This window comes from Hippopotamus amphibius, chromosome 2 (assembly GCF_030028045.1).
Source record: "Hippopotamus amphibius kiboko isolate mHipAmp2 chromosome 2, mHipAmp2.hap2, whole genome shotgun sequence".
Lineage (NCBI taxonomy): Eukaryota > Metazoa > Chordata > Mammalia > Artiodactyla > Hippopotamidae > Hippopotamus > Hippopotamus amphibius.
Window position 1 is genome coordinate 164017731 of NC_080187.1, and position 12921 is coordinate 164030651.

Genomic DNA, 12921 nt, shown 5'->3' on the forward strand with positions numbered 1-12921 from the left:
AAATTAAGATGTGAAAATTGCAAAGGCATCAGTGATGACTCACATAAAATCATCGGTCCGGTATTACTGGACTGTGGCCTGGATTAGGATTCAGGAGATATGGGTTGCCATCTGGCTCTGGTTGTATGGTCCTGGGTGAGTCATTTAATTTATCAGAGACTTAGTTTTCTCTTTTTTGGAATAAGGAGGCTGAGCTAGCCAAATGAGCTCAAATACCACCTTGTGATGAAATTCTACAATCTGCTAAGTAATTCTTTAGTAGATATCTAGCAACTCTAAGGCATTGTCTGTGTTACTGTGAAGGGCATGCAAAAAAAGATAACTTCAAGATTAGTTCCTACTCCCGGATGGACCTAGAGATTATCATACTAAGTGAAGTAAACCAGACAGAGAAAGACAAATATCATGATATGACTTATGCGTGGCATCTAAAAAAAATGATACAAATGAACTTATTTACAAAACAGAAACAGACTCATACAGAAAACAATCTTATAGTTACCAAAAGGGAAGGGGTGGGGGATAAATTAGGAGGTTGGGATTAACACATACACACTACTATAAATAAAACAGATAACCAACAAGGATCCACTGTATAGCACCGGGAACTATACTCAATATTTTGTAATAACCTATAAGGGAAAAGAATCTGAAAAAGAACATATAATGTATATTATATATATATTCTTTTAAACATATATTATATATATTCTTTATAAGATATATATAAAACTGAATCACTTTGCTATACTAGAACAGCATTGTAAATCAGCCATACTTCAATAAAAATTTTTTTAAAAAAATTTAGTTCTTACTCTTAGCAAGTTTATACACTTAAAATAACAATCAAATACCACCATGCACCTATTAGAATGGCCAAAATTTGGAACACACAACACCAAATGCTGGCGAGGTTATGGAGAAACAGGAGGTCTCATTCATTGCTGGTAGGAATGCAAAATGGTACCAACACTTTGGCAGACAGTTTGGGAATTTCTTACAAAACTGAACACATTCTTACTACATGATCCAGCAATCGCACTCCTTCGTATTTACCCAAGGGAGTTGAAAAGTTATGTTCATACAAGAACCTGCACATGGATATTTATAGCAGCTTTATTCATAATTACCAAAACTTGGAAGGAACCAAGATGTCCTTCAGTAGGTGAATGAATTAATCAACTGTGGTACCTCCAGACAATGGAATGTTATTCAGTGCTAAAAAGAGATGACTTATTAAGCCATGAAAAGACATGGAGGAATCTTAAATGCATACTAATAAGTGATAGAAGCCAATCTGAAAGGGCTACATACTATAATTCCAACCATATGGCATTCTGAAAAAGGCAAAACTATGGCGAGTAAAAAGACCAGGGTTGCCAGAGGTTGGGGTGGTGAGTGGGGGATGATGAATGAATAGGCAGAGCAGAGAGGATTTTTAGGGCAGTGAAAATACTCTGCATGATGATGGACACATCATTATACATTTTTCCAAATCCACAGAACGTACAAAGGAAGAGTGAACCGTAACATAAACTATGGACTCTGGATGTATGATGTGTCAATATAGGCTCATCAATATGCATTGAATTGGACTTTCAAAAGGAGGGAACTAAACATATAAAGAACTTATGATAATCAAATAGTAGGTAAAACTTTCCTGATCTAAAGCAGGACTTAAGTTTTCAAAATCAATTAGGACTCACCAAGTTCCCAGCAAAAGAAATGAAGAGACCAACACCCAGTCACATACAAGTGAAAAACAAAGTTACTATGTGGCAACAAAAATTAGACTTCTCCTTTATCATTACAAATGCCAGCAGAATCATCAGCAGTTTTGATGGCAAAAGATTATACTCCCCATAACAAAATTTTCTATTCAGTCAAACTATTGTTTATATATGAGGTTAAAAAAAAAAAAAACCAAACATTTTCAGACATGCAATGGTTTGGAGAATATACCAAGAATGTACTTTTTCTATAAAAATTATTAGATGACAATACAATAGTCAGTACTAAGAATAATTTTTTTAAATGGAAAACCATGGTATAAAAAATTATGTTGACAATAAAAAACATATAAAGAATTAATTCTGAATTATTTTTCATATTCTTATAAAATAAATGCAAATGTCAAAAGAAACTATTGAAAGTATGAGAAAGAATGTAATTATATTAATAAAATAATACTATTAGCTGCACCAGTAATTAACTGGCATATTTCTTTCTATTTTTAAATCAACCAAGTCCTGATGAAACAAAATATGTTACCTGTGTCACCATCCTGACTGAAATTTATAACTAGGAAGACCTTTCCCTTTACAGTTTATATATCTCCATTCAAATTATAAAGACACTATAATGTTAGAAGTGAAACGGGTAGGAAGAGAAAGCTATCACCGTGCCAAAGGCAACAACATTGCAACTTTGGTTCAAAAGATGCCTTGTCCTTCTCAAGCATCATTTTCAATGAAGTAAACATGAATCCTGGCATATAAAGTTGGTTATATACCAGAAAGTTTGTGCCAAACCAAAAGTATTGTTTAGAGGAATTAAGCAGCATCTACAATGGAATAAATTTACTGATAGAAAAAGATCGCTAGTACAGAATCACAGAATGCTCGAGTTGAACTCTTTCAACTAAATGTACAAATAAAGAATGTTGGGCAAAGAGAAAAAAATTATTTGCTGAGATTACACAGCTAAAAATCCTAGATCACAATGTTGCCCACTAACAGAACCTAGTGAGGATATTTAATAAATACCATTGTATAAAAGAATGATGTGATAAAATTACAGAAAGATGATTGACAATTCAATATGAACACTGAAAAAAAAAAGTTTTGTTTGTTTCCTTAAATGAAGCTCTAACTGTGTGGGGGGGGCAGGGGGGAGTACATGTGTATCTGTGTTGAGCAGTACTCTGAGAAACATGATGAAGCTGTAAAGGGCTGTTTACAAAAGAGGGTCAGGGAGACCGAAAGTAGGAAAGAAAATGTCCTACAAGCGTTGCCACCTTGCTCAAAAGCTGTAAAGCAGTCTAATGTGGAGACCTTCCTTTGATAATCTGAGACCTAGTTTTTTGCACCCCTAAAAGCTGTCCAGTCCACAGGTCAACGTGCAAATTTAGGGGGTCTACTGATTACCTCCTTTTGTTCTGGTCTTGAGAGGAAAACAATTCTCCTGGGATCTTACCTAAACAGTAATAGGCCAGTGATTCCACTAATAGATAATTTAATTCTTAAAGATCATACAACTAATCCTGAAGTAATTGAAACACATGGAATTTTCTCTGTTTACTATTTACCATTTACTTTATCTATGTGCCCTACTGTATTACAAATAAAAGTTTATTTAAAAGGACAAGCTTATGCTATAGTAATTATAATGCTGATAGCTAAACTATATTGAGTTCTCACTAGTCAGGCTCTATTTTAAGGAGCTTTCATATATATTATCTCATTTAATATGCATAGCCACTCTGTGAGGTAAGTGTTTTTACTATGACTATTTTTAAAATGAGAAATGTGGGGCTTTAAGAAAAATCATCGATTAGAAATAGGTAGAGAGAGGATAAGCTCAAGCATCTTGAACCCACACAGTGTAGAATCTGATCTACACTATGGTGGATCAGATTCACAGCTTCAGTCTTATCTACGTGTAGAGCATGGAGACAGCTTTGCAATTCTATACTCCCAGTTTCTTCCTAATTTGAGTTTATTAACAATTAAAATAACATTTAAGTAATGTTAGGAAATCAAGTAAGAACAGACATATTCATCACTGTGGCTTCAGAGCCTAGATGCAGTTCTTTCCTGCTTTCTAGGCAGCAATGAAGTAAGGAGGGGTGACTTCTCTCTGTCATCTTTCTAGATTAGCACTGCAGCTTTTAACTTCCATGAATCTGGTTTAACTGAGCGCAGTGATACAATCGACACATATGAAATGAGTATACGGCTACCTCTTTGAATCCTCAATTCAGGAGCAGAATGCCCCACTGCGGGAATCATTCAGTATCTTCTAGAAAAAGGTGTACTCAGAAAGAATTAGGCCTTTGTTACTCCATTTTCTTTTCCTTTAGAAGGCTTACACTGGGACTGCCTATAAAAATTCCCTGTGGGTCTTGCCATTACCCCAAGATGGTAGTGTGAATAACACTTATTTAAATCTATCTTTGAATTTCAACCTTAACCCAGCCAATGTTTTTTTCTTTACAAGGCAGTTCCGGATTGTATCCAAGTACTCAAAATTACTTCCAAAGGCATGTTAGGCAATGGATTTTTTTTTTTATATACAGTGGGGGAAAATATCTAATAAAAGCAGATTTCAGTACTTTCTTTTTGATGAACACACATGGTTAATATAATAGCTCTTTTAAAAATGTATTTAAGACATATACAAAGGATTAAATCCTGTCTGATGTCTGATTCTGAAAGCAGTTTACATGCTTTTGTTACAGCCAGATTGAGTTACTGTAATTCTTTGTTTGCAGCTTTGCCAATAGCATCATTACCAAGTTTGTAATGGCTCCAAGACACAGCAGTAGAGATGATCATGGACCTGTAGGAACCGTGGCCTCCTTTCTCTTATCTCAAAATTTCCAACATATTCTCTTCTGTCTTTCAACCTTATCTCCTTAAAAATATGGATTTTGAAGGACACAGGAAGTGTGATTATTTATGGTGCCATTTGAGATTGATTATAGTGGACATGGGAAATTCCCTCTAAACGTCTGGCTAGATTGGTTCTATTTTTATTTCTGGAAATTACACAGTGAGATTTGGGAAAGTACTTCTTAAAGCATGTGAACTGTGTTTAGCTTTTTTATTTATCTACCTTGTAAAAGTACATCAGAGATATTCCCTTTCAGAGTAATTAGTAACGCTGCATACTTCACAGTTAATCTGAAATCCTGTTAAAGACCCTACTCTAAAAATGGTAATTTCCAAGATTTAAAACACTGACTTGCTGACGTCCTCTGTTGGGGGTGGGGAGGCGGCGGGCGGGTCATCAAGAAGACATGACTATCGGTTTGACCTTCAAGCTGAACCCGGGCAATTGGACTCCTCGTCTCCTCCCCTGTCCTTGGAATGTGTGTTCTGCTTGCCTTCCCTGCCCTTAGAAGCTGCCCCATGAATACGGCCTTGAAAAAACAGTGTGGTGATGAGACTATCTGGACTGTGTGCATGACTGAACCCAGTTCAGGCCTCTATATAAGCCTTTAAGATTCTGGGGGTGTGGAACTTTCTTGTCTTGTGGCTGCCCATGACAAACCTCCTGAGCTCCCCTTCCTGTTAAACCTGCCACCTACCAATCTGGAGGGGTCTGCTCTTTCTCTGGACTCTTCTTGCCCTCTGCCTATGGGGGTTGGTTTCAGGCTATACTGGGGAAACTCCTGAAGAGGTTACAACCCAACACTCTCTAGATGGCTCTCCAAGTAATCATAAATGGGGTGAAGAACAACAGGGTAAGTTACGAGTTAGTGAGTTTTTCTCTTTCCAGAAATAGATCTTTGACCCAGGGAGTACTGAGTCTACAAAGTAGTAGCAGATTCCAGAACAGGCTTTCTAGGTCTGACTATTGGCTCTATCACTCACTAACCTGAGTAGCTTACTTCAATTTTCCCTGCCTCAGTTTTCTCATCCATAAGTAGGGGATGATAAACCCCCTGCCTCAGGATGGCCATGAGGATTAAATAAGTGAATGGAGGAACTCCGAAACTGTGACTCACATCTTATGAACCCTCAATAAGTACTGGCTGTCATTGTTACAAGTATTTAAAGAGTGTTTTGTTCCTCCTAATACAATTCTTGCATAGCCTCCTTTCCTTAAAGGAGATGCAGATGGTACCCATTCCCATGTTTATGATAATTTTTGTAATCTAGAGCAGGGTCAGGAAGCGAAGGTCTGCTGGCCACTGACTGCTCTTGTAAATAGTTTTGTAAATCGGTTTTATTGAACACACAATACTTATTCATTTACATATTGTCTGTGGCTGCTTTTACGCTACAACAGTAGAGTTGAATAACTGCAACAGAGATTGTATTATCTGCTTTTTGCAGAAAGTGTTTGCCAACACTTGATTTAGAGTAAAACAAGGTTTCAATGTTTATTTAAGGGTCAGCAAATGACAGAATGAGCGAATACTAAAATTTGAACCCAAAGACCAAGGCTTTTGCTGTGTCTCTGCTGCTGGTTGCTGTATGAATTCAAACAAGTCACATTAACTTTCCATATCTCAAGTTCTTCATTCACAAAAAGAAATAAAAACACACATAAGAGGGTGACCATAATTTTCAACTTATATAATTAGGGTAAGGTTTAAATATAATAACATGCATAAAAGTGCTTGGTCAAATTTAAATTGGCAAGCAAATTTGGGACATCAGTCATTGAGAAGTTTACGAAATCTATTCCACTCAGTCTTCTCGGTGACAGAGCCTCTTGGCTGGTCTAAACTTGTCTTTCCCAGATTGGTTCTGGGGCCAGTCCAGTGCCGCAGCCTCCTTTAGCTGGTAATGGATGATTTCCCCACGATTTGAGTCTTCAGTATAATGAATTTAGTTATGGGGTACAAGGAACATATGATTAAGTAATTATTTTCTTTTCTCTCTGAAGGGTCATCATTAAAAAGTAATGCTTTTGAGCCAATGGCATTGAAGCTGCACACACACAGCTCTAAGGGGCCCTTTGCCAGCTGGCCTCATTACATCTCTGATGTGCTCTCTGCATTCTGTTGTCACGGTGTGTTCACTCCTGGAGAGTTTTACATTTCTGTCCCAGGGCTCTTAGGTTCACACCTTCGTGTCTCGCCCATACAGGGCTTTGACTCTTTCTTAGGTAGAATTTTGCCTCGTGTCTAATCCCATATTTATCACATTACTGCCTCAAAGAAAAAGAATATATTCCACACTTGCTTTTTCTTTTTTTCTGAACACTTCAGATTCTGATCCTTTCTCTCATCCCAGACCAAGCTCTGAGAAGGAAAGAGCTGTGTCTACAAAGCGAAGGATTTTCCTTTTCATATGCAGCACCCTCCCTCCCTGTTCTCCTGGGTGCTGCACTGTGGCTTGTCTATCATTACTCTGGGTGTCATATAAAGAAATCCATTCTGTTAAAAGCCTGAGATTTTAGAGAATGGAGAATCACAGAGCTAAACCCTGTGGAGAAAGCCTGTCTTCTGTGTGACCAGCGACAGCAGAAGACATTTGGGAACCCACAAGAAGAGGCGGAACGTGGCAAAGAGTTTCCGACACACAGAGGTTCTTTAATAACTCTCTTATCTGAGTGGTTTTATCACTTAGAAAGGCAGAGGTTATCTGTTTTTGGATTTGTGGTAAGTAAAAAGTGTTTATTCTGCATATGCCTATTACCAATGATTATTTGATAGGTAATAAACATTATATTACAATATTATTATATTACAAACATTTGGTTTCATTCTTCCAATGAATGTGGTAATATATAGAACATTCAACTAATCATACACTAAGTGCTAAAGAGTAAATAGCTCAGAAATATTTATAATTCTGGCTAGCAAAGACATTTATTCTAAAAGACATGCATAAAGCTATCTTTAAAAAAAAAGTACTGTCATGCTAGATTCACTTAGCTTACCTGATCAAACTCCTCAAGTCAAAACTATAGAAAGGACTAGAGTTTCAGGTCATATAGAAAAATCATCAGGGCTCTATAATGTCAAAAAGTTTTAAAAGTTTCAATTTAAAAAGTGACACATGGCAAAGAAATTTACACTGATATTGTACAAAAATGAAAACAAAAAAACACAAATATTTTTATCTCCCCAGAGCTTTAATAGCTATAGCCATTTGCTATTCTGGCAAAACTGCTGAAGACTGTGTCTAATAAACTACTACAAAGAAACAATGACATTTAGTTCTGTCCTGCTCTTCCCTTTGAGTCACCTGCCATGGAAGGGCATTCGGTAAATACCAATAAGTATCAATTTTGCATAAGCAGTTCAGAGAAATGGCTTTAGAGTCAGATGGCTCTGGATTTAAAACCTAATTTTACACCACTCATTATATATGGCTTTGGACACACAAAACAATATCCATGTGCCTGTTTCCATATCTACAAAATCAGGATCCTAATACCCACCTCATAAGTTGCTATTAGCGTTAAATGAGATACATGTATATACTCACAATGGAATATTACACAATGTCAAAGTAAGTGAATTATAGTCATACTCAATGAGATGAATGAATCTTGGAATTATAATGTTAAATGAAAAAGAAGTCCTAAAAGATAACATATAGCATGATTACCTTTTAATAAAATTAAAAACAACTAATTTAAAGGTATTCCTTCCTACCAGAGGAAAGCAACGAAATAAAGAACGAGGGATTCAGGACCAGAATTATTTTACATAAGGATAGCAGGGGATGGAATAAGGGGGAAAAATACATGATGAGGAACACATTACCATCAAGATCCTACCTGTTGTTTGGGGTAGGAAAGTTTCTATTTACGATCTTATTTTAAAAATAGCTAAATAAATGAGTTGGGCATAGAAGTACTTAGTTTAATGAATAGTGATACTGAAAACATAAAAAATGCTCTAAGGTAAAAAATGCCTTTGAAGAAAAAGTACTCTAAGGAAAAAATGTCCTTGAAGAAATAAAAAAGCAAAAAGCATGTGATAATCTCTGGTACTTTTGAAAGAAAAATTCTATGATTATTTTCAGGCACTAAGATGCACATGGTAAATAATGAATTAGGTGTAGTGAATATTCCCTAGTGGCTAGAAAGTATTAGTCAGTAAATGACTAGAACTCCTAGGAATTATTTAATGATTTGGAAGCCTAGAGACTTCTCTCTGTCTCTCTCTGTGTCTCTTAATCTTTTTTAAATTTGTTACTAGGACCTAACTGAAAATGGTATTGATGACACTGTATACCCCTTAAAGCATAAAGCGAATGTCATTTGGCAGCATCAGTAAAATTAATGCAGAATGGCTTATGCTTCCATTTATAATAATAGTGGATGCGAAAAAAACCTGGTTTTCAATTACCTGTGTATGAGATATGTGGGCAGGTAGGCAGGTATATAAATAATTGTAATAACAAACTTCCTGCTACTACTTCCAATTATTATGTAACATCTTTGGGCTTATAATGTTAAAAGATTTCTATCCTTTATGAATGCACCATTACAAAAAGCAGAAATAATGATTTACATATATGAACTCATAACCATGTAAGATAAATATTACCAGCATCCCATTTTATAGACGAAGAAACTGAGGCACCAGGGATTATGCATGAACTATGACCAAGGTCACACAACTGACTGGGGCCATTAACCAGTTCACTAATGCTGCAATTTAGATACTATAAAGAGAAAATATATTTCACAACATCTAGCCTACTGATGACCAGGATGATTCATAAGGTACCTGTTAAGTTCAAATAACACAGAGGGAAATATGTGAAGACTCGATCTCCCTGCCATGGAGGGTTAGAGTGAAACAAGCGGAGGTCAAATAAGAAATCATCTGGATATTAGATAGTGAAACCCATTTGCCTTGGCAGGAGACTTTTAGCGTCTAGTTTTAACTTCAGCTCAATGGCGGACAAGGAGTTTGAGCAAAACAATGTGTAGGTGTGTGATGAGAACAGTTTACTGAGAAGTACTGTGGTCTTACCTCGGAGGGGGCCTCCTCGTGGGTTATGCAGGTGAGCAAGGGGAGCCTGTCTGTTTGGCAGAGGGAAGGTGAACTACATGTGACTACATTCTCCAATATGTAGATTGCTGGAAAATTGCAGGGCAGAAGGGGTGAGATGAATAAAACCTGGTCCAGGAAGACTTTGAGAAGAAACAGCTGCTTGGTCTCAAAAAGTTCTTTCCTTCTTGATTTTCCCCTTTCTCCTCTTTCAGACCTTTCAAGTCAGCAAATTCATGTTCTACAACCCCAAAGCCTTAGGCTGACACCAGCCAGAGCCCAAATAATCACTGCATGTACGGGAGGGCTCAAGTAGTACAGGCTCGTGTGGCCAGTGAGAGCAAATATTTGAATTTTAAACTGCTTTTGAATAGATATGGTGTAAACTATGGGAACAAATGAGGGGAAGGCTTCTCCACGGACGTATGACAAACGTGCACACAGCTGTGTTGCTAAGCTTGACATTTTTCTACAGTGGAAAATGCTTCTAACGTAGGAACCTCTTTTACTTTGTTTTTTCCTTCCATAAATAGTTGATTATGTCATATGTAAAAATTATGTTTCCTTTTGTTAGCATTAATGGTCTTCAATTAAATCATGTGCTTTTATCATATCAATTTGTGGATGTATTTTTAGCCACATTATTTATAGAACATTTAGGTCTGCCTTTCAAGGTCCTCAATAATCTTTAGTGTTTGCTGGTCTGCTTTTAATTTCTCAAAGCCCTCCTTCAACAGACATTGCACAAAACACACAAACAGCAGAGATTTCCCCTATGCAATGTGTATTTGATATGCTTAATGTTCATCTTTATACACACACAGACGTTGGCATATAAGAAATGTGGAGGGTGTCTATAAATTCAAGGAAACATTTAAGTGCACAGTGATACATAGATACATGGGTATAATACTTTACGTACTTGATAAATATTTCATCCCTACCATAAAGAAAGCTTTTTATCAACTTTGATTGTTTTTTTATTACCTTAAAGTATTGCAGTTGTTTCTCAGCATTCATTGTTCCTTCCTTTTCTTGTCTCAGACAGGAATTGAAGATGAAAAGCTCTGTATCTCTTAGCCACCCTTTCAGTTCTTTGATCCTGACCTCCAGCTGCCTTACCAGGCTTCCGCTTTCAGGAGAGAGCAGGTCACGTGCACCCGACCCACTGTGCCCTGCCATTGTGTCCTGGATCTTCTCTCCTAGGGTTTTCTAATGCAGCAGATGAAAAACAAAAACAAAAACACCAATAGTAAAAAAACAAAAACATTGATTAGCATAGGTACCAAATACATATCACAGTTTGGCTGGTGACAAGAGCCACCTGGAAGGTGTCTCCTGCACCTGCCACCTCACAACCGACATTCAGTTCAGATTAGCTCAATGTTCCATTTAGGATTCGATTCTCTAGCCATGGGTGTTGTTCTGACTACCACTAGGGGCTTACGAGGATCTCATTCACTTCTAATTTCCTCTAACAGAAAGGGAGCTTTGACCTAAAAGTTCACCATGGTCACTGATAAAAATTCATTTGAATTCTCAAGACAGGAGTTTACAGTAAAAATTCTCTGCATAAAATTTTCAGGAGAGAGAAGTTTGAGTTTAATCAATATACTAAAGAGGCCAAGAGTAGACCGTGCATGGAGAATTAAATTCCTTTTTTTGTGTGTGAAGTACAACTCCTCAAACCTTACGACTCAGGACTGTTAAGAAGGGGTAGCCTCCTTGGTGATGTTGTTGATTTTAGCTGACCTGGAAATTGTTCAACCCTTAAATTCTTCCCACTTTGCATTTGTGGATGCTAGACTTTCTAAAATATGTGTTAAAATAAGTCCCAATCGTCTATGCTAGAAGCCTGCTAGGTGCATTCAGCAAAGGCTTTTTTCTTCTTTTTGGTGGAAAACACTCTCTTTGGAGAATCAGGAGGAGTTCATCTATAATGGTGAATTAAACCTACAAAAGTAAGCTTTAAAATACAAATAAAATTAAGTCAACAAACATCCATCTGCTGTGTAGTGTTCTGTAAATAGTATCTTTAGGAGATCGTAACAGAAAAATAGCCTTTCTTGGCAACACCCTTGTATTTTCATGGTGCAAATATTGATAATTTGAAGACCCTCAGTGGAATCCAGATTTAGCTATTGTTTTTATGCTGTAACAAAAGTAGCAGCAGGAGGTGAAATCAATGCCCTTGGAGGGTAGGGTCACAAAAAAGAATTTATTGCCACTTTTTTGTTCTGGAACAGTTTGCAATCATAAATTCTTCATAAACAGAATACTTCAGAGAATGGTCCGTCTTCATAAATATACGACAGAGGACATCAATTTCATTTAATTCACAATTTGTGTCAGCACAGCAGATGCCAATGCCTGCCTTGATAGGGTTGTTTAATATGCAATTGAGACAGAGTAATATGCAGCACAGGGGACAAAATTTCACAGATTAAACTGTACGCACCACTGACATTTCATTCTAATGTATTTCCATTCCACACTGTTCACCTTAGATGAAAGTAATATTAAAAACCATATCCCTCTATTTTACTATTGTTAGAAGTTAAAATCCTTGTCTTTAAATTTTTTTCATGCCAATTAAAATGTAATCATGCCAATTAAAGCAGTATGCCTGGTGGTGGTAGTGTGGCACAGGTTTTGTTAAAATCTTCCCTGCACCCTTCTCTCCCCAGAAATCATTACAAAACTCTGCAAATTGCATTTGAATGATAATTTTGTTAAAATGGCAACCATTTTTAAGGTATCTGGCTCATAAAGCATAGCTAAATATTCTGTTTCTTTTTTTAGTATTATCTTGATTTAAAATTTTTGTCTGGGGAGCTATATACACGACATATTTCAAACAATTTTCCAAAAATATTATTGTTAATTATTTATCAAATTAGAAATAGATATGTGAAAATACAGCATAGGCAGACTATCGCTTTACCTATCAAGCATATAAAGTTCTGCTCTCATCTATTTAGTAAACAGTCTTTTAAAATACACACTAACTACATTTCTTCTATATGAGATCAATGAATTCTATAGAATTTAGTAGGTTCTGATTTAAATCACCATATTATAAAATGAAAGCCATTAATTACTATTGAAAAGTAATGTAACAATAGGTCAGAGTAAAAACTTTTAACGTTTTAAGTTACTTTGCACAACTGTAGAGTGTGGTGAATTTAGATGAGAAAGCAAGGATTTAAACTTGCAGTTTTTTAATCACCTAG

General features: G+C 36.4%; 1 protein-coding gene across 3 annotated transcripts in view; it reads right to left on the reverse strand.

The window, feature by feature from the left end:
- The window catches only part of AKAP6 (A-kinase anchoring protein 6), a 551024-nt gene that overhangs the window by 76605 nt on the left and 461498 nt on the right, over positions 1–12921 (reverse strand). For all 3 annotated transcript variants that reach the window (XM_057721871.1, XM_057721869.1, XM_057721870.1), the window contains one exon: positions 10676–10900. In XM_057721871.1, coding sequence (XP_057577854.1) covers positions 10676–10900 — 225 coding nt within the window. The remainder of the gene's footprint in view (positions 1–10675; positions 10901–12921) is intronic.